The sequence below is a fragment of the Eleginops maclovinus genome, chromosome 2 (assembly GCF_036324505.1).
Source record: "Eleginops maclovinus isolate JMC-PN-2008 ecotype Puerto Natales chromosome 2, JC_Emac_rtc_rv5, whole genome shotgun sequence".
Classification (NCBI taxonomy): domain Eukaryota; kingdom Metazoa; phylum Chordata; class Actinopteri; order Perciformes; family Eleginopidae; genus Eleginops; species Eleginops maclovinus.
In genome coordinates, this window is record NC_086350.1 from 10,989,312 (window position 1) to 11,010,147 (window position 20,836).

At 44.2% G+C, this 20,836-nt stretch overlaps 1 protein-coding gene across 2 annotated transcripts in view; it reads right to left on the reverse strand.

Annotated features, from left to right (window-relative positions):
- Window positions 1-3,765: 3,765 nt before the first annotated feature.
- Window positions 3,766-20,836, reverse strand: part of tle3a (TLE family member 3, transcriptional corepressor a) — a 29,874-nt gene continuing 12,803 nt past the window's right edge. For both annotated transcript variants that reach the window (XM_063908353.1, XM_063908347.1), the window contains exons 5-22: window positions 19,877-19,921; window positions 15,646-15,708; window positions 15,298-15,402; window positions 13,650-13,679; window positions 11,631-11,835; window positions 11,229-11,236; window positions 9,606-9,728; window positions 8,855-8,905; window positions 8,609-8,761; window positions 8,006-8,138; window positions 7,717-7,892; window positions 7,273-7,343; window positions 6,872-7,121; window positions 6,207-6,454; window positions 5,936-6,083; window positions 5,669-5,819; window positions 5,373-5,449; window positions 3,766-5,088 (exon numbers count right to left, since the gene is read on the reverse strand). In XM_063908353.1, the coding sequence (XP_063764423.1) occupies window positions 4,981-5,088; window positions 5,373-5,449; window positions 5,669-5,819; window positions 5,936-6,083; window positions 6,207-6,454; window positions 6,872-7,121; window positions 7,273-7,343; window positions 7,717-7,892; window positions 8,006-8,138; window positions 8,609-8,761; window positions 8,855-8,905; window positions 9,606-9,728; window positions 11,229-11,236; window positions 11,631-11,835; window positions 13,650-13,679; window positions 15,298-15,402; window positions 15,646-15,708; window positions 19,877-19,921 (2,145 nt within the window). In that variant the 3' untranslated portion in view covers window positions 3,766-4,980. The remainder of the gene's footprint in view (window positions 5,089-5,372; window positions 5,450-5,668; window positions 5,820-5,935; window positions 6,084-6,206; window positions 6,455-6,871; window positions 7,122-7,272; window positions 7,344-7,716; window positions 7,893-8,005; window positions 8,139-8,608; window positions 8,762-8,854; window positions 8,906-9,605; window positions 9,729-11,228; window positions 11,237-11,630; window positions 11,836-13,649; window positions 13,680-15,297; window positions 15,403-15,645; window positions 15,709-19,876; window positions 19,922-20,836) is intronic.

Here is a 20,836-nt window from a genome sequence, read left to right on the forward strand (position 1 = left end):
AGAATAGTTGCTCAAAGTAAACTGGTAGGAAGATTTTAGGTCATACTGGTGCACTAATTTAACTGCATCTGGATAGGACAAAACATCCAAATGACCGTTAATATCTTATACCTTCTAAAATTGTCATCAGAAAATAATGTGTCTAGATTGATTTATAATGTGTAATGCTGATGATGTGCATGTAGCTGCAATACTGTATGAGGCCAACAGTATTCCTGTCACATTAACATCATAGCCTTTGCACAACATCTTCATTAAAATATAGGACGATTTCAAAATTGATAATCTAGAGAAATGTAAAAAGAAAAAGTGTATTTGTCTTTTCAAATGTTATAAATATTTCATAAATATGTTCTGCCTTAACATAAATATAGTATTCCTTGTAATGCTTCAAATTCACTGATGGTGTACATCAAATATCAAATCTTATTCATCAATCCCAGAAAGAACGCCCTGTGCTGTTTGGGAAATGTGCAGTACGAAATAATTCATTCCTATAGTGTATTTATTTTATGGTGTAGAGTCAACTCAATCATTGCCACACAGAAAAATCCCTTTGATAAATCCATATTAACTACTTAGGAAATACAGGCCTACAAACCTATTTAAAGCGATATTAAGTGGACAATCCTCCATTTTTAATTCACAGTATGTGCTCAGGCTGTTAATCAGATTTATAAAAAATAAATAAAAAATTGTGCAAGTAAACACAGGCAGAAGAACAGGCCAAAGGGAAATCTAGCTCCCACCACTTTAGCTCAACATCACTTTTTCTTCTATAATTAGTCTAGTTTCTTATACACCTCCAGCTGTGCCTTAATCAAAGAATGTGTGTGGAAATATAATTACCATGTTAGCATAATGCACATAATAAAGAAGTACTTGTAGTTGTCTTGATCTCAACATCAAAGAGCATGTTGGTTCCTTCTGATGGCATTAGTCTGATACAAATGTAATTACTGGGTATTAAATTACTGGGTTATAGTGGATACTTGGAACCAACACAAAGGGATTACCCTAACTGGCCTTATAGTGGATCATGTCCATTACAGAAAGACAGGAATGAGAAGATGGTGACTCAACATCACAATGTGTGGTCATCTGCTACTCGGGTCACATCAGGAGGAATTTAGTTTTTCCTGCTTTAAAGCCCTCCAGCTGCGGTGACACAAACCTGCCTAGTGCAGACAGTCCCTTGACCTCAATATCTAAAATAGCATCCAGTCCATTACTGTGCCCTTGTCCTCTGACTAAGCTCTGAGACTCCACGGGGGTGAAGTGCAACATCTAGTTCTCATGTAGAAAGTGAACATCAGTAGTCTGAACACAGCAGCCGCAGCAAAAGCAGCAGCAATCCAGCCTAATCCAAATGAATCCGGGTCTCCCAGGTTTGTTCATCCTGGTTGGAGGGTGATGACTGCTCCACTCTGCTGGGGGGCTTATCTGCTGTCAGTGGTCGGCGGCTGTACTGTGTTATCAGGGCTCAGCCTGCACGGGGATTGGAGGGCCCATGAAAAGTAAACATAGAACCTGCCCTTTGCTTATCTGTCCCAAGAGAGAGAGAGCGAGTTTGTGTGTGTGGGAGAGAAAGAGAGAGAGATGCACAGAGAGAGAGAAGAGCTTGTTTCCATGGCAACCTCCTCCTTTAACCCCCCACCCCCCACCCCTCCCCTCTAGAGGAGAGCCCTGGTGGTCTTTGTGTAATGCGATTCCACTAGAATGCACTGTGGATTAGAGTTGCACTGCCTTCGGGCCCTAGGCAGGGCAACAGTGAAGACATTATTACCCAGATCAAATGCTGTAATCACTAGGCACTGGGGGCTTTCACATCCATTGCAGATAAAACCTAGGACTGGCAATGCTCAGGTGATTAGGGGATTATTATTCTGCATTTCAGCACAATGCCAGTCACTCGCTGCTGGGAAAAAAATAAAAAAGCCTGATACTCTGTGTGATGGATGGGGGAGGGCATAAAACAGAAAGCAAGCCAAAAGAACCAGCCAGAATCCTGATGGACTGTGATCAATGCCTGGCAACAACAAAAAAATAGCATTCACTCAGTGGTTTGCATGTGCAAGCCCACATATTGGTATGACAGACCCCCTTTGATTTGCAGTAGGGTCTTTGAGTCTAACAATCCTAGCAGAAGTTTGAACATGTTCTTACGTTTAGAGCTGCAGTAAAACACTTAAGCCACTCGAGTTTCTTTAGTCTGCAGTGAAGCCCTGTTCTAAATAAAACAAGGCAGCATGGGACAGAACCTGATGAAAGCCCTCCATTGAGAGGTGGATCAGCGGAAGGGGAGACAATGACCCCCTCAGTGTCCAGCAATAGCCACTCAGAGGTACAACTTTTCATCTGCAGATATTCGACTGTTTGATTAAGTGAGGAAGAAAATTCTACTTGAGCAGGGAGCTTAAGCTACAAATGCACACAGGAAGTACACACTTCAGCAATGTGGGAAAAGAAAGACTATAGCTTTTAACAAATGAGCCCGTGAGAGCCGAGCGCGGCGGCTGGCTCCATGCTGAAAGCATCCGGCCCGGCTTTTATAATCTAACAACAACATCTCTGAAGAGGCAGCCATATGAAGGGCTCACAGCTTCACGCACAGAGTCCTAGAAGAGCCTTGTTCTGGAGTGGAAGGACTGGGCCATTCACCTCATCCTGTCCAAAAGTACTCAACTACCAAAAGACCACTCAAGAGAACTCAAGAGTAGTGTTTGCGTCATATTTCTGAAGTGGCACTGCATAAAGTCCTCATTGTATCACCCTGAGACGGCTGCAGGTTTCAGTGCTGTCACCATACATGAATACCGTACAGCCCGAGAAAAAGATGATGGCTGACAGTGACCATACTTTTTCTAGTTAAAGCCCTGCCAGAGGTCCCCATCAGCCTCTCTTAACAGCCCCAAGAATGTCTTCCTCTGTTGTCTGCGGTTCTCCTGAGACTGTTGTCAAGTCCTATTGGGATGCATTTACAGCCACTTACTCATGCACTTCCATTCACTGTCAAGGAGAGCCTGTATCTATATAAGATGCAGAAAGCAAGGGAGAGCCCTCACTAGCAAAGCAACGGGCCATGTACTCTTTTAAGGACACGTGGTTTACAGTCAAGCAAGGAGACCTTCAGTGTATGCAGTGTATTTTCCTCAGTTCCTGCTGCGTTCAGTCGCTACATTACCTGGTTTGCACTCCCTTTCCCACTGCAGCAAATATGCGTCTATAAATCTAAAATGGCTTTACTTTAAAAGGGATAGTTTTACATTTTGAGAGACAAGCTTTGTCATCTTCATGCCCAGAGTGAGTTGAGAAGATTGATACTAATCCTGAGGCTCATTAACGGTAAAAATAAAGCTGCAGCTATTAGCCAGTTAGCTTAGCATTAAGAGTGGAAATGGAGGGAAACAACTAGCAAGGTGCTTTCTTAAGGTGACAGACCTATCTGCGGGCTCACCCATCTGCTACCTTAAAAGTCATTAATTAGCACATAATACATTTTTTAATTAAAAAAAATATGTTGAAGTGTAGCAACATGTTGAGGTGTTATGTTAAGTTGTTTCTTTGTGTCAAGGCAAAGCTAGCTGTTTTGTCCCCTTTTGCAATATTTATGCTAAGCTAACTGTCTGTAGCTTCACATTTACAGACACAAGATGGGGATAAATGTAGAACTGCGTGTGTTTTTTTTCCACAAAATACCAAATTATTTCTTTCAAGCATGAATCAGTAACAAGGCATCAGCACTATAGAAATACAGCCAAGATATATTTCTTTTATATAAAAACAGTTTATTGATTTATCAACAACTGCCAACTGTACAATCCTTAGGGATGATGACACGTGTATGCTACACAGTCTAATGTGTGTTTTGAAGAGACCATTCCTGTCTATATGAAGATTGTAGTCGAACATTATGAAATACTTTAGAAAGCAAACAGAGCATACCCAAAATGTCAAATGTGGTAATGGCTTTGCCTGCCACCTTTTATAAGTAACCATGTAAGTCTAGCAAATCAGTCACAGAGTCCGACGAGAGAGGCAATAATTCACTCTTAGACTGATGAATAAACTTTTCTGAGGAGAAAGTCTTGACAACAGACTGAACTCAAGTCACAGCTGCTTCTCCTTAAACCCACGAATCTTCCGGTTGATAGTTATCCGTTTTGATGTCCTTTAAAGCAGCCAGTGTTTTCATTGATAGGTCTTCATTATTATAAAGTTGAATTTCTGCTGACCAGGGCCTAAGGGTAGCCGTAACTGGAAACCCATGATTTTCTCCTTCCAGTCTGAAAAATAGGTCCTTTCCAGAATTCTCCACTGCTAAAATCCATGGGACAAACGTCTTTGTTACAGCAAATAGCGAAGAAAAATGCCGTTGTCAGGGAGAAAAAAAATCCAAATTAGATTTCCGAAAAGGTCATTCTGGACAACGAACATGAAAAAAGCAGAGGAGGGAAAAAACTGAAATAGAATATCCTCTTACAAAGTCCTAATCTAATTTCCATCCCCAGAGGGGACAGAAAATCACAGAGAGAACAAGAAAGAACCATCACAAGCGTAACTGGACACCAAAATATAAATCTATAAAAGGCCTTTTATTACTCCATTATGTACACTTTTCACAGGACCTCCAAGGATAAGCTCCAGAGCGAAGCGCCGCTTCTAGTTGTGTCATGGAACTTTATCTCCACATTAAAAAGGACGAATAAAAAAAGAAATATCCAACAAACAGAAAAACAGCAAGACATTATTTTCTTCTTAGTGCCTTGGGGAACTGCACTTGCTGTACAAGTGTTAGTTGCATGGGTAAGGAAGGGCAGAGCCGAAGGTCACAGCATCAACGGCCACCAACGTTCACTTCAGTCTGGCACTGCCAAACCTCCTGCCCATCCACCCCGGGGCTGCAGGCAACATCCATGCTGTCTGTGTGAGGAAAGGTAGATGGAGGAAGAGTCTACTGTTCATCCAAAGCAGTCTGTCCTAGTAGATCACTTCATATACAGTGGCCTTCTTGTCACCAGAGCCTGTCACAATGTACTTGTCATCTGTCGAGATGTCACAGCTCAGCACAGATGAGGATTCCTTGGACTGAAGAAGATAAAAACAAGTTAGTCTTGAGGCAGTTAACATTCTCATCTTCATTAGAAGTTAAGTGGAAAAGATTAGCTGACTACAGGGCAAGATTAGATTGCAATGATATTAAGTTCTGGCCTGATGCCCCTCAAAAAGACTTCTTTGTCAGGTCAATAATCCAGGTTCAGTTTTCACTGATAGGAGAGTCCTGTCAGACAGCGGTCGCTGTGCCCTTCCTCTCAGAGACAACTGTGCATACTTTTGGACTGGCTGCAGACAGAGTGTATTGATCTGCATACCTGGAATATGCTGGCGCCATAAGGAGTCCTCCAAGCATTCAACAGATTGTCCTTCCCAGTGCTTACGAACCATTTACCTGCAAAGAAAACAACAGGGACATCAGGTTACTTGGAAGAAGTGGTATAAAAATAAATAAAACTCAAGAGTTGTCAGGTAGCCTTCAAAATACAATAGGCATAAAGACCGTTAAAGGGGCACTGCAGCTTTAGTGCTGAATTAACTAGGGCAGTCTAAGGCCCCTTCACAGTTCGGGACAGTCTGCGTTATGTCTCCATCAGTTTGTGTGTGTTCATACCACAGTAGGCGAACTTGAGGGAGAGGACACAGCTCTCGTGCAGGTGGAGCTGGTACTTGTCAGGCTTTGAGTGGTGGAGCACCTCCACATTGCTGCTCTCCATGCCCACAGCAAGCCACTCTCCGGTTGGACAGTAGCCCAAAGAGAAGATCTGGAAACGAGACAGAACAGTAATTACTGATGGTTCTTGGGCTCAAAAGGAAATTTTCCCTCACAGTAAGACTTTGGCTTTGTGTTATCCATCTCTCCTCTGTTGCACGGCTGTACCTGTGAAGTGAAGTCATGCTGCTGCAGCTGTCGCCCCTCCCTCAGATCCCAGGAGCGAACAGTGTTGTCAAGACCGCCTGTCCACAGCTTAGTGCCATCATGGGATATGTCAATACAGCTAGCACCATCCGTGTGACCCTGGAACTGCCTGCAATCAAAGTCAAACAGCACACAAACATTTATTGACATCCGCTCTTGAAATTGCTAACGCAATAGCAATCCTGTTGTGGGACCAAAGCCCACACAGTGTGAAAAAGTGTTTTCTTCTGACCTAACGAGAGTCTGGTTGTGCAGGTCCCAAACGGCAATGTTTCCGTCACTGCAGCAGGAGAAGCAGACTTTGGCATCGGGGCTGATGGCCAGGGCGTAGCATGCCGGAGCTGAGGAGGTGAGCTCAGCCTTGATGCGGGGTGTCGGAGAGGCCAGATCCCAGATGGTCAATGTGCTGGCCTCGCCTCCAACAATCAATGTGCGGCCATCAGGCAGCAGCTTACAGGAGCGGATGTAGTTATCCCTGTTCTGTTGTACAGAGGACAAAGCAAATCAATACGTGTTCAGGTCAGTGGAGCTAGAGAGAGGTTTAGGAACAAGTCTGTGAGAAAGAGGATGAAGAGCCTTCTGTCATAATAACCAGCCAAAGGGCATTTTCAAACATACGCTCCTACATTTTGAGTCTTCAGCTAGTTTTGTTATTTATTTGGTGATGTTACCATTTCAAGCCAATTATAATTTAACTGAACATGTCATCTGATGTTTTCTCCTTTGGTTGTTTCCAAAAGCACTCGTACTTGCAATTCTCACATTAAGCGAAAGCTCAATCTGCATTTATGTACCAGTGCATTTGCTGTCAAACTGTCAGGGGGTGCTATTCATACTGTGGTCCATAGAGTAAAAAAGTAGCTGTTGAGTGAAACGTGAATCAGCGATGGTGCTCACCAGACAGTCCAGTTGGGACACCGGGCTCTTGCTGCCAGGTTGGCTGATGTCCCAGATTTTGACACAGCCTTTGCCACCGGTATAGACATGACGTGTGGGGTTGCTTATGGTAACAGCGCACACAACTTCGCCATGACTTAGTGTGTTGATCTGTCGGGCGTGCCGTGGAATACCAGGACCAATCAGGGCGTCGGGCGGGAAGGGCACGGGTTGCATCTGACCGTCTGCACTGACGTGGAAGGAGTAAGCCCTGATAGAAAAGACAAATGTTAGTCATTTATTATGATACATTACATGTTATTTAGCTGATGCCTTCAGCCAAAGCGACTTATATAAACATGAATGTACATTGTACACTAAATATCACTGTATGACTTTAACACAATTGGTGGGACACTTACGGTTTGCCACCAGAAATGGATGTGAGGCTGGCTGGAAGGCCGGGTCTCATGTGGCTGTGAGGATCAAACCCCTGAAAAAGAACAAGATGGAAACCTTTTAAAACAGATTTGTTACTTTGTTAAATTAAACCTACAGGAAGCTTAGCTTAGCATAAATAAGCAAACTATATAAAAAGAAAAACTGGAAGCAGTGGGAAACAGCTAGCTTGTTTGTCTTTAAAAAATAAAATAATAGGAAATACAATTCTTGTCAGGGTCATCCTCAAAGAAAAAGCTCAATAGTGCTACATAAGGTCTAAAACTCCTCAGGGACCCTTTAAGAGACAGATAAAGAAAAATATTGATCTTTGGCTCCGAACAAGAAAGACAATAATGTCAAACTAGCCTTTTAACTATTTGCTTTTAGGTTATACAGGTAAATAAAAGGACAGGAAGGGGTGCTACCATTTGCGAGCGTCCATAGGCTGCAGCTGCTGCAACGCTCATCTGAGGGGAAATGTGCAGACCAGCATACACACCAGGACTGGTCAGGCCTCCATTCATTTCATGATGGCCCATCATCGCAAAGGGGGTAGGGTAAGAGCCTGCGATGGATAGAGGGGTGCGCAAAGCTGGGGCTGCTACAGAGAAAGACAGGAGAAGGATATTGGTATGTGACATAACAGTACATTGGGAGGGGATGGACAAATGTTTTATCTCAATTGCTAGTGAGGAAAAAAAGAGTGGTACCAACCAAGAGCCTCCATGCCTGGTGGTTTGCCCAGGATGGGTCTGAGCCCGGGAGTGGAGCTGGTGCCAGGGGTAGGGGCATCATTTCGGGGGGTGGGGGTGTTGGACTTGAGGCCAGGCGTGGAGGATTTGTCATTCTGTCGAGGGAACGAAAGAGCAACCACATTCACAATCCCGAAACCAGGCACTGTGCGGACTGACAATTTGAAAGCAAACTGCACTTAATCCAATCTAATTCTGACAACCCTCATAGTCCTGCAGAGCCATAAACTGCTATTTATTCTAAAAACCTATTATGGCCACAATGGAGATGGGGCCCGTTTTTATCCCCTTACTGCTTTGGCTTTAATCTTTTAGGGAGGCAGAGAGGAAGAAAAAATCCTGGAGGAGTTAAATACATTGAGCTATTAACAGAGAAGACCTGACTGATCCTGATGCGGGACAATATTATCCCTGACGTTTAGTCATGCACTTAAAGCACCGACAGCCATTCCTAATCCCCTACAGAAAACGTCCCAGATTTATTTGCACATATCCCTTTGCTCTCCCTGCAATATTTGTTTTAAACCCTTACTGTCCTAGTTTGTTGAAACTCTTGGTGTCTTACATGACTGAGCTCCTTGGCCTTAGATGACGGGGTGCTTCCAGAAGAGGCCACTGATGCCGGGCTGTTGGGGGTGTCTTTCTTCTGAGGGCGGGGCTTATCAATGCCATTTTCAGGTGGGGAGTGGGCGGGACTTGCACGTGGAGTGGCAGGGTCCTGAAAGAAAGCAATAGATGTTGACGTTTATGCAACAGCTATATCTTGGTACATGTCAATATGCCATTTACTATTACATGCTGCTCCGCTCACCTCGTTAGAAACATCTACCACCAGGTCGTCACTCTTCTCTCCATCACTGTCCTGTAAAGACAATTAGCATATTAGTCACTTTTTTTTCTCAATGAAACCTTTGAAATACGTCTCTGGCCACAGGAAGGTCGACGGAGTACTCTGACATTTTTGGAAATGCATTGTTTTGCCTTCTCGCCAACAGTTGGATGAGCCTAGAGCAGTAAAATCCTGGAGTCATGGTGAGGTTGCCAGGCAACCAGCGGAGACTCCAGGAAGCCACTGTTGCCGGCCAAAAATTGTCCCAAACATAACCCCCACTAAAACCACAATAGGTTTTATCACTTTGTTTTGACAGTGTTCTAAAGAGAGCTAGTCTTATTTTATTAATTTGTTTGCATCAGGGCTTTCCATTTGCCGCTGCCTTTCATTAATTAAAATATAATCTTTTAATTTCCTACACGGCAACTTATTGTTGTATTTTATACCAGTCTTGTTCCATTTTAGCTTATTTTTATTTGATATTCCCAAATGTCTTTGTTGTTTAATTTGTGAGTTTTTAATGTGTATTTTTTTTTTATATGTATGCTCTTTAAAATGCCTTTTTTATGAAACGCGCCAGAAAGTATAAATGTACTTGCTAAGCTAAGGCTGTAGACGACTCTTGGTTGTAGCTTCACATGTAACAGACAGACAGTTGGATTGACCTTGACAAAAGAAAAGCGTGTAGGCGTATTTTCCAAAACGTAGAACAGATACTATTTTGACTTACATATCTGCTCATACTGTCCTTCTCCTCCACTTTGCGTTTCTTAGAGTCCAGACTGTAGTCAGAAGAGCTGCGGTGCTTCTCACTGGCTGTGCGTAAGCTTTCAGATGGGGATACGGAATTATTCTGCAAAGAGAAAACCAAACACACTTTATTACCATTTTGTCTTTCATTGTAAAAGAGAGTTGTGAGTCATTCATCCGTTACAAATTCACAAAGAACACACTGTGCCAATCCAAACACTAAAAATGGCCCCATTCACACAACAAGGGATGCTGCAGACTCTTAAAATGCAGCTGTGGGCCCGCTCCAAGCAGTGCCCTGACACCAGCCAGGCCCAATCTCTCACACAAGCCTGTCCGTGGCCAAACGACAGAATGGGCTGTTATCTGGACTGAAAGGATGAGGGCTTGTTTTCTGAGCCGGGCTCCCTCCTCCTCATAACTGGACAACAAACAGCCTCACAGGGACATGAGCAGTGTGTTGTGGCCGAACAGAGGGCCTTTTCTCCAGAGTCAGTCAGGCTAAGCGTGAGAGTGAGAGGGGTGGAGAGACAAGGAGAGACAGAAACTGTATGTTGTGGGCATTGATTGCCGCAGCTTGGGCACCATGTCAGCTCAAGCTTTGAGCTCTGATAAAGAAAGAGAATCTATATCCTGCCAGTGGGCACGGCAGCGTGGGACTGACTGGAGCTTTTTCATGGAGCCTGCCTGCCCACACAAGCTGGGACAACTCACTCCAAACGCCAACATAATGGGAGGAACTCGGCAGGTGTCCAGCAGCTTTCACTGGAGTTTGCCATTTGCCTGCAAACTGCCAGGTCTCCTGATTCCCTCTGTCCCTTCTTTTGAAGTCCTGAGCATCAACATGGACTAGGTCAGTGGCAGCCCAGAGAAGTGAACAATGGCCGATGGACTGGCAGTCTGGGCAGAGGGCCACTGTCTGCATAATGGCTGACCTTTAAAGAGATGCTTAGCGTGACTCATTAACCAAAGTCACCACTCTGCTATCAGATGACCTGGGACAAGAGCACAGAAACAAAACAGGCCGGCTAATCGCCCCAGGAGTTCCATTTCTTCAGACATGACTGCACTCATTCAGCGGGCCCAGCCTACAGAAACACAATCTCACAGGCACATCAGCAGCCATCAGAGATCGCAGCCATTCAAATAAAACGCTTTAGCAGGTCCAGCCAGACGCGGTTGGGAAAAAACTAAACAAAACAATTCTCCATTTGTGTTCATAAATATTCATCACATGCCAAGGATGAGAGTGAGCTGGTAAACAAGGGAGACAGTAGGAGGGATCAAATAAATCCTTTAAGAAGGGGAAGTCAAAGTCTTGCTTTAATTGTGATGAAATTACAAGGCTTCTAATCTCTCCAGCATGATACCAGTCATTTCCCTTCTGGATTAACACACGGGACTTATACACCAAGCCTCATTTCCAATTAATCATTTTATTGAAAGCAGATTACAACAGTGCATGAAATCCGCAGTATCATGCTGTTGACAGGATTTTTTAACTTGACATTTGCAGTGGAGATGGAAGTGTGATTATGAATAATAATAATAATAAAACAAACAAGCCCTGCAACAGGATATAGTTGCAGGTTTGGACACTCACCGCATTCTCTGTTTCGCAGACATCGCAATGGTGGGCGAGGAGATGAAGAAACCCCGGGGAGCAAAGAGAGAAAAACACGTCAGTTAGCATATCATAACAGATGCTTCTGGCTGAACGTGTAAGAATCAGCTGCAGGGCACAAGGCCCTTATCAACGTGTGTTGGAGCTGTTGAATAGCTTATGCAGTCATGGGTTGGGAATGTACCAGCTCATTACCCAGACAGAATGTGAACAGACAGGATGTGCTGCTCACCTAAGGGCCCTACCATTCCGCTCTAGAGACTGAGAAGCACTCCACACTTTTAAATGATTTTTTCCAAGTTTAACATCTATGCAATAATATTGAGATTAATACACTTTTCAATTCTTCTCAATAATGAGCAGTTTGGTGTAACTCATCACCTCTGTGTTCCAGATCATTGTGGTTTTTCTCATCCTTCACTGGGAGGTGGGCTTGGCTGCCCAGGGCGCCCAGTGCCAGCAGGCCTGATCCTGCGCCTGTCACAGGGGGGATGCCAGGCGGCTGCAGGCCTGAGGGGTGAGGAGGCAGCTGTACTGGAGGCCCGTGGGCAGCATGGGAGAGGTGCTGTGCCTGGAGCTGCTGCTGCTGTAAGTAGACAGGGAGATAGAAAGAAAGAGTGGGTCAGAGGGAAAAGCCAAGGAGAAACCACACTAACTAAACATGAAGCTGATCAGCTAAACCCTGGATGATATTAGCGCATTCACACATCTATTACTGTCAGGATCCAAAAGCAATCCCCCTCAGTGCTATTTCCATACCAGGCCAGGGTGGCATAAGCCCTAGATCTGTGCTGAGGAGAGTAGAAGTTATGACTAACAATCAACTGCTCAACACGTCCATTGCATGAGCAGGGCTCAAGATACAATTACACTGGGTTAGTAGTGCATGATGAGGAGAAAAAAAATATATATATATTTCATTCCACATTTAAAACAAACTGCAAAGCAATGTTCGATTTATCTACTGCTAGCACAGATGAATCATTTCACATCAGGTAAACTGGTGCATTTCACACTGCAGCACTCCTATACCATCGGTGAGTTGAGAAATCCTCTTAAGGAACAGGAAGCTGTGTAGGAATCTGTCAGCCTGGGGGCTAAACAACTACCTGCTTTTTAAACACTTCAAAAACACAAGCAGCGTCTATTTACTCCTCTCATATTCACGTTCCTGGGTTAACAGAACATGAATCATTTGCACACCCATGCTTTAAGAGACTGAGGGAACACTGAGTGCCAGAAGCTGGCACTCCTTCCCTCTCACTCTAAGTATTTGAGTGTGTGTTTGTGTGTGTCTGGAAGGCTGCTGTGGGAGCCAGGACCAGGGGTCCCATGCTGGCACTCAGTCAACCCTCCAATATTCACCATCAATATTTGAAAGGCACGGGGAAATGGATGGGAGTTAAAAGGCACTCAGCATGGAAGTAAGCAGTTTAAAGCAAGGTTAAATAATACTTAGCTGAGACACCAATAAAAACATCAGCAATTTATTACCCGTCTACGAGCCAGCTGAATAATTTAGCTGCTGTTACAGCGCGCACCTCCTCTGTTTTACAAGACGGACTTCAATCAGTGGCCATTTATGGCCATTTCAGGAATATTATGCACTTTGTAATGGCATGAGAGTTGGTACAACACATGCTACAATGAGATAGACCTGCCAAACACATATTTAAAAATACATACACTCAGAAAGAACTTGCTTTCAAATATACTTTTTATAACAGATATGTAACTGTAGGTCACCTACTCCTAAAGCACGTCTTTAAAATACTATCTGGAGGGCCTTTTTAATTGCTTCAATATTATCTGTCCTGAAGGTATAGACAATTGGATTGGAAAAAATAGTGAGGTTTTTAACTTACAACCTCATCCTTTTCTTGAAAGGGCAGATGTCAATCCAATTACAAAATGTACCCAGGACACAAAGAGCTAGAGAGAGAGAGCGCGGGAGTGTGTTAGAATATTGCATCCATGAGGGAAATTAAGGAGCCAGTTCATTGGCAGGGGAGAGCCATCCTCGCTCATTGTGTTTAATGAGGCACTGATGGGTAATATGCATGGTTGATCAGCAAGAGCCCTCATTAGAGGGCCATAAATGAAGACAATAATAAATAAAGAAAGGAGTCTGGCCTATTTCCTCTAATTTAATATTCCAAGATAAAGAGCTACTCTTTGCCCCTTTTTTCTCAGAGTAGAGCTAAAGGAAAAAAAAACACAGGCAAAATTGAGCAAATGTATTTTAGAAGTCTCTAGTGTAGAGACTACACTCACTATGGTGAAACGCATAGCACTTGGACAGAAAAGTGCCATGCAACATGCACAAGCCCAGATGTGTGCATACACCTAAGTCAATTAACAACATCATGGCACATACAGATATGTGTGAATGCCACTGACCATTAGAGCGGGGTAGGCAGCTTGCTGCTGCTGAAAAGGAGGACAGAAAACGGTCAGGGCAACAGCTGCACCAGACGCCCTCTCTGCATAATTATATACTGCAATAAATAGTGTTACAGACAAAATAAATTCAACATCCTTTTATTACAAAGCCATTCTGTGTGTTTATCCAGGTGACCACTCGCTGGGAGACAGGTGGGTTTATCTGAGCTGTTTCTTAGCTGACTTCAATATTTTCAGAGTTTTCTAATCAAACAGGAGCCGCCACCAGTCAGGTTCATCTCAACACAAGCTGCTGCCCTAGTTGCATCCTATTAATGGCCCTCAGCTCCATCAATAAGGCATGCAGCTGGCTCCTGGATTCTGCCTGTCTGCCTGGCACGCTCCTTCACCCCACCTTGCTTTACAATATGCATGAGGATTTTGGCATGCCTACAGAGCTTCTCCTCAATGAATAACTAATGGAAAGGTATTCGTAAAACATACAGTAGCTACATTTCTACCTCCTCTGACAGGAGCAAGCGGCAATGACTTGGGTCAAGGTCTTACAGTTTCATAAAACAGGCTGGAGCCACCATATGTGCCAATATCTTATAAAATGTTGACTTTTAATTATATTAATCTTAAGTTAAGTCCAAAGTAAAAGACTCAGGCACACATCTAAAAGTAAATAAATATTCCAGCATTATAGTGTTCCAAATGTGAAAATCACATACACAGGGAGGAGCCACAAATCAAATTAGCTTTTCTTAGGAACAACTGCAGCTTGCAGCTGCTCTGCTTTGGTGAAAGTGTGATAAAGCATCTGCTTCAACCCAGCAGATAAAAAACAAGCAGCTATCCATCACCTCAAGACACCTAGTTGGACAAATTCTAGGGAGCAATTATCGTGGAACAAAAGGTCACCAGGGGGGCATTAATTGAATTCCAATATGTGCCTCCAGTCATCAAGTCAGCCTTTTGGGCGATCCTAGCGCATGCTAAAGACTCTGCAAGATTCAACCGTAGTAATAAGACCACTGATAGCTTGAGCTTTGTATTGAGGGTGACACCAATCACCTCTGCTTTGGGAGGCCAGGGTGAGTGCGGCTGATCAATGAGGGGCAGATGGTGTTTTGAAGCTGGTGATGAACATTGTACATTACAGCTCAGTGCTGCGGTGTGCAAACAGACCTGCATCGCCGCGCTGTTATATGGCTGACTGCTGTCTACACAGCCTCAGCTAGTGTGCAGCACTGGCTGTGTTCTGCCTGTTCACCCTCAGCCTTTTAATTCCCTCAGCTAGCCAGGTCAGCATGAGGGATGAGCCTCCTCGTTAAAACCTTAGCCAATTAAAGCAATACAGGCTGCGAAGGGGATCTCAAGAGCTCTCAGGCTCGCATTTATAAACACACAACAAGGCAGCGAAGATGCCGCCGAGACCCAGGCTGGAGCAACAGAACAGCTCTCTTGAGAGCTGAACTTGTTTGAATATATTGTTGAAGAATATAGAACTAATTAGGACAAAATACATGAACACATTTGATTCAGGCTGTTTCTCCTTCTATTCTCTTAACAGTTTTGAACGGTTTGTGCATTAACAAGACATTAAAAAGAGTCAGTCAAATGTGCAGAATCAATAAAAGAATAAAAAAGGGGGTATACACACGGTCAGAGGCAGATTGGGAAGTCCACGTACCCCGATGATAGCATTCAGCTCGGTCATAGTCACCTGCTTAGCCCGCTCCACTGCCTGAGCAACCTGCTGTTGGTGCTGTGGGAGGACATTTACAAAAGATGATTAGGGGGCATGCCAACATCCATCACACACCCACACTCACTTATCACAGAATTTCACACTTAGTACTGCTGCGATTCTAAAAGTCAGGGCAAACACCACACACCAAATTGCCTATATCTTCTTTTCAAGTAGCATCTGTAGAATGCAGGCAACAACAAGTGACTTTATTTTAGTACTTAACTGAGACACAGTTGGAGAGAGACATTCAAAACTCACCTCTTGTGACAGGAAAGGCATAATTTGAGCTAAAATTGCATTGAGCCGTTTGGCAATCTCCGTCTGGAAAACAAAAGAGGAGCAAAATGAGACGGTAAAGTATGAAACAGACAGCAACTTCACATAACCCCGCCTTTAATGTTTACACCGATTAAGTCAATTACTGCGGCAATCAGAACTGCTTGACTCAACATCCTCTAAACAGCATGATATTGACATTTGAAATATTTAAAACATTAGGAGAGCCCACGGGGACGGAGCACAGCTGTGCTGAGAGTGCACTCCATGCTAAACGGATATGAGCCGGCAGAGTGCTGCTGTGTTGAGAGGATCCTCACTCACTCTGCCCTCCTTCCCCTCATCTGCAACGCTGCTGTCCTGCAGTTAACCTCAGAGTTAAACCACACAACCACACCCCAGGATGTGAGGCCCAGGAAGCACACTGCACTGTTTACTTAAATGTGACAGTGTAGGCAATTAACATTAAAGGGTCATAATGTGCAGCTTGAGCAAAGATTACAAACCATATGACCTCGAGGGTAAAACACCTCAAATCTATAAGTAATACCATTAGAAGACAGCTACAGAGCAACGTACTAGAATGCTGCCTTTCTATGACTGGAGCATGGGCCATTTCTCAGTGCAATCAGCGGGCCAGCCCACCACCCTCCCCACCTCCCGTCTGCCCCCGCCGCCCTGCCTCCATTCTCCTGCTTGTCTACCAACTGCCATGGCAACGGCTGCAGACCTATCTTGCTGGGATCATTATGCAAATGGCAACTCTGCTTGACCGTAACAGGCTTTAAAATCATATTACGTGCTTGGAGGCAGGTCATTAAATTGAATTTTCAGCCTGTCGATCACATGAACGTAGCAAATGAATGGTGGATAAAAAAGAGCAACGGGGAGGAGGTGTGCAGAGTGGGTGTGATACAGCCCCCTCCCCTGTAAAAACACTGCACAGCCAGTTTGTTCTGCATCCTTCTTCTCCCAGAGATGGGAGATGAAATGCTCAGGTCGGAGCTCTGCACTGGGAGCAGAAAAATAACAGTGCCAAAGCTACATCATCTATGGAATTTATGAGCTGCAGTTCAACCCAAGGCCACTGCGGAACACAAACACATCACAGGGATTTTCTCCTGATTTTTCATTTGGAGCGGCACACACAATGTACTTTGCAGACCGCCAGCTTATTTATTACATATGGCAGAAATGCCAGGCAGTTTTGGCAGCCAGACGTATTACCTCTGAGCAGAGCCAGAGAGATTGGAGAGTAATGTCCAACAGAACGAGACCTGCTGACCCAAGCTGCAACATGGATAGCCACTTAGCCGGGCAAGCCAGCAGGACAAACAACGAGCCGAAGATGAAATATCAGATGAGACAGAGGCAAGCCTGGGCTCACAGGCAATAATGTGAAACAAATGTATGGTAGCATGAGCTACAGAAGGTACAATAGTCCATGAGAGAAACCCTGATTAGAACTTGATTACTGTGTGCATACAAGAAAAACACTGAACCCCCCCGCCTCCTCTGAAACACAATTAATGTGACCTACAACCAATAAAGCAATGAGAGGGGGTAGATAAGGGCTTTATCTGCATTAGTATTAACGCTATGTCGTAAGTGCTCGAGCAAGAGCTCAAGAACGCCCTCAGAAATGGTTGAAAAGCTACAGAGCCTGTATAATCCATGTTTGTTGAGATAAGCCATGTCAATAGCAGTCGAACATTTGACAGGATTTGTGAAAAGGCCTTGAGCGCACAGTCCATTCCTTTGTAGCTTAGTGTCATGGTGACAGCTGGCTGAGAGAGGTCAGGAGGTGGCTGATCCATCATGCCCTAAACAACTGGCAGCCTCTGCACTCTCACAACACAACATGCAAATACAAGGAAAAGGCACCAACTCTGCTCGCCACTGCTGTCAGAATAGATACAGTGTAGTGCCGGGAGGCCTTTTTTTTAGTCTGCCAGCAGATAAAAATGGGGCTGTTGTCACTTTAAGTAGATGACAGCTTGGCCCTTGAGAGGCCAGCTTTGCACTGCTGCTACACAATTACAGGTACTCGGACCTGTGTAGCACCACTTTAAGAGCACTCTCAGGCTGGTTTGTCAATGGTGTGCAGAAAGGTATTCGCCTGTTGCTATCAGCAATGGGAAAATGGAGTCGAGGCAATGATGAGTATTAAATACAGAGGGAAAACTACTGGTGGCTCTGGTCACATGATCCATCCATAAACAATACTTGACAAGTCAGATTTAGAGAGCCTCCAATTTGTCCAAGATGACAGCATTGCCCGTTTCCTGATTTTTCTAGTAGGGAGAAAATTAGACCCGCACTTCACTGGTGGCTGATCTAAGCCAGAAAATGACACATGTTTCCACTAAACTGAGATGTTACACAAAGCCTTGGAGCCTTTGTTAATGTGAAGCGATTCCAGAATAAATTTCCAATTGGCATTTGAAGTTATTTGTATTGATCTGAGCGAGGCCAAATAGATGCATGAGTCATTACTATGATTAACCTTGTCAGCCGCAGCAGTCAGGTGACAGCTGTGATCTACAAACAATAAACTCATTCTAACAAAAACAGCATAAAACCATAACCTTATTTAATATGCCATATCTTGAAATACGATAACTTGCTGTAGACATAAGTGGACCTGACAGCCAACAGTTCACACCCTGTAATTATTACACTCCAGTCCTGTCCCAAATGACAGATTGGGGATATGGGCGCATTGATGGCTTGGAGAACATTTACTCCCACCACTTCACTCTGCACGCCTCTTTTGTACGAACACTGCAGACACTATTGGCTAAAGTATGTTGTGGCCTTAAGTATGGCAGATAGTTTGCTACCTAGCAAATGATTCCCATTGCCATGTGTCCTCATGTCTGTAAAACGACTCCAGGTACCAAATCTGATTGAGCCTTACAAACACCTAAGCCCCAAACGCCGTGCAACGCTTATAAGAAAGCGCCAGATGATGGTATTTACTGGCTGACATCACCCAGCAGAAATTAGCTGTTCTGCCTCTACATCGTCAGGGCTGATAGAGAGGGATCAGATAACACTGCCACATCAGTCCATCTGAGCCACGCCGGTGTGTGCATTTTAAAATCTGAATTATGTCCCTGTGCGGTAATGAAAAAAGGCACAGTAAGAGGAATGGATTTCCTCACTATGGAATAAATCTCCTGGCAGGAAAATAATATGCCTATGTGCATCCAATAATCCATCTCAGCCCTGCCTGTTAACCACTCCCCATCTTCTCCTCCTCCCCTCCTGGGCTGTAAGCCGGGGAGCTGCATGGCCGGGGCCCACACTGTTTGCTCACAAACACGCCGTTCAGCAGGTTAGGGCCCCACTGATGAATTATTCAAGCGCTTCCATCAGCTCTGTTGAGGTTCCTGATAAAAGTCAGGCGCTAAAATGGATCAGTCGATTAACCTGTTTACACAGAGCTGGGCTCGTGCCCCTCCCCCAGCTCCATACTCCAGCTCGTCTCCGGCTCCCATCCCCCCCCTCTTCTCTCTGGTTGGCGATAAGTGCCTGACAGAAGCTATCCGAGCGACCCGAGCCCTGACAGACATGTGGCAGTGTGACACACGGCCGAGACACTGATAGATCACCCTACCTCACCAATCCACCATGCCCCCCAACGCCATCACTAACCAGAGCTGTCGCAGCAGAGGGGGACAGTCTCAGTGGTTCAAGAGCAGCATGCATGGGAATCTCAGGATTACTCATTCAAACAATCTTTATCTCTGCAAGCATCAGAGTGACTGATCTGTGGAGCAATACAAGATAGGATCTTTTGATGAAGATAAGGGCACAATAAGAGGCTAAAGGACTTTTGCCCCACTCTTGTAATTACTGTTCATTTAAAAAGGATATATATTGACTCATCAGCAATTCTCTCTCTCTTTAATCATTAAGTCAAAGGCCGAGCCTGCTAAAGTCTACCTTTAATCTTATCAAAATGCAAGACAAATCAAGGCTTTAAACCAGTCGCACAATGTTTGAAAGGCCTACAATAATTCTAAAAGTGGAGGTACAAGTTTCCAATTGCATTGCCTTGCTTGCGTGCAGTAGATCAGTGTGTTTACAGCCTATTAGTGATGCTCAGTCAGCTCTGTTAACAGCGGCTCCTCCTGGGTCCCACATCCCCTGACATTGTGGAAAACCACTCAGCAGAAAAATATATGAGGAACATGACGGTACATACCTGTTTGTGCATTTCTATGTTCAGCCCGTAGGACATCTCGTAATACTGGAAGGGAAGCAAAGATTGAGTTGTGATTATTCAAGTCAAACAACTCACATTTAGAATCCTGCTGTGGCAACATTTCATTTATTTATGCAATTACTTTATAATCTTAGATGTAGCTTTAGTTTTATTTCAATGTGACTAACATAGTGTGTATAGCCACAAATCAATAGTTTCATTAATCACACCACTAACTACACCATCAAATGGTTTTAAACATGATTGAAACCAAAATACAATCCAACTTCTGCTGGCCAGCGTGATAAACTAAGATCAGACAAAAAGGGAGTTCTTAGAGCAGCAAACAGCGAATAGACAATAAATCGATATTTTGTTGTTTATATTGCGGGCAAAGAGAAGAAAGGGTTAGATTTATTGATCGCCATCCTAAGCCCTCAGATCTCCAGGATGTCTATTTACTTAGCGTAACGCGATTGCTCAACACTCTTGATATTTCAAGCCAGGTCAGTCTGTCTGGCTGAAATGTAATCCATGGAGCCCACAAGTGGCAGCCAGGGCAGAAATGGCTTTCCAGTCAGCGTCTATTTGATGAGGCCAATGCATTATTCAGTCCATTAGCTTCTTCGAAAATTACTCTCAAACAAGAGAGCCATTCTGTCTGAGATCAGAGCCCCACAGCCGTAGCGTAACCGGACACCCAGTGCTGGCTGTGGGATACTTCCCTACATGTTTACCTAACCTCCTCCCTGTCAGGCTGACATGTTGTTTTCCTGTGAAAAGAATGTTTAACTTAAGCCTGCATGTATTGGTTTAAGTCATCCTCAGTCTGTTTACCTGGAACAACAGAGTACACCGCCACGGAAGAACTCCTGGCTGCGTCATGTCTGAGCTAAATTCCTGCGTCATAGGCATGCCTGTGTTTTTCTAAAGGGCTGCTAAAATGAAAGCTTATAATTG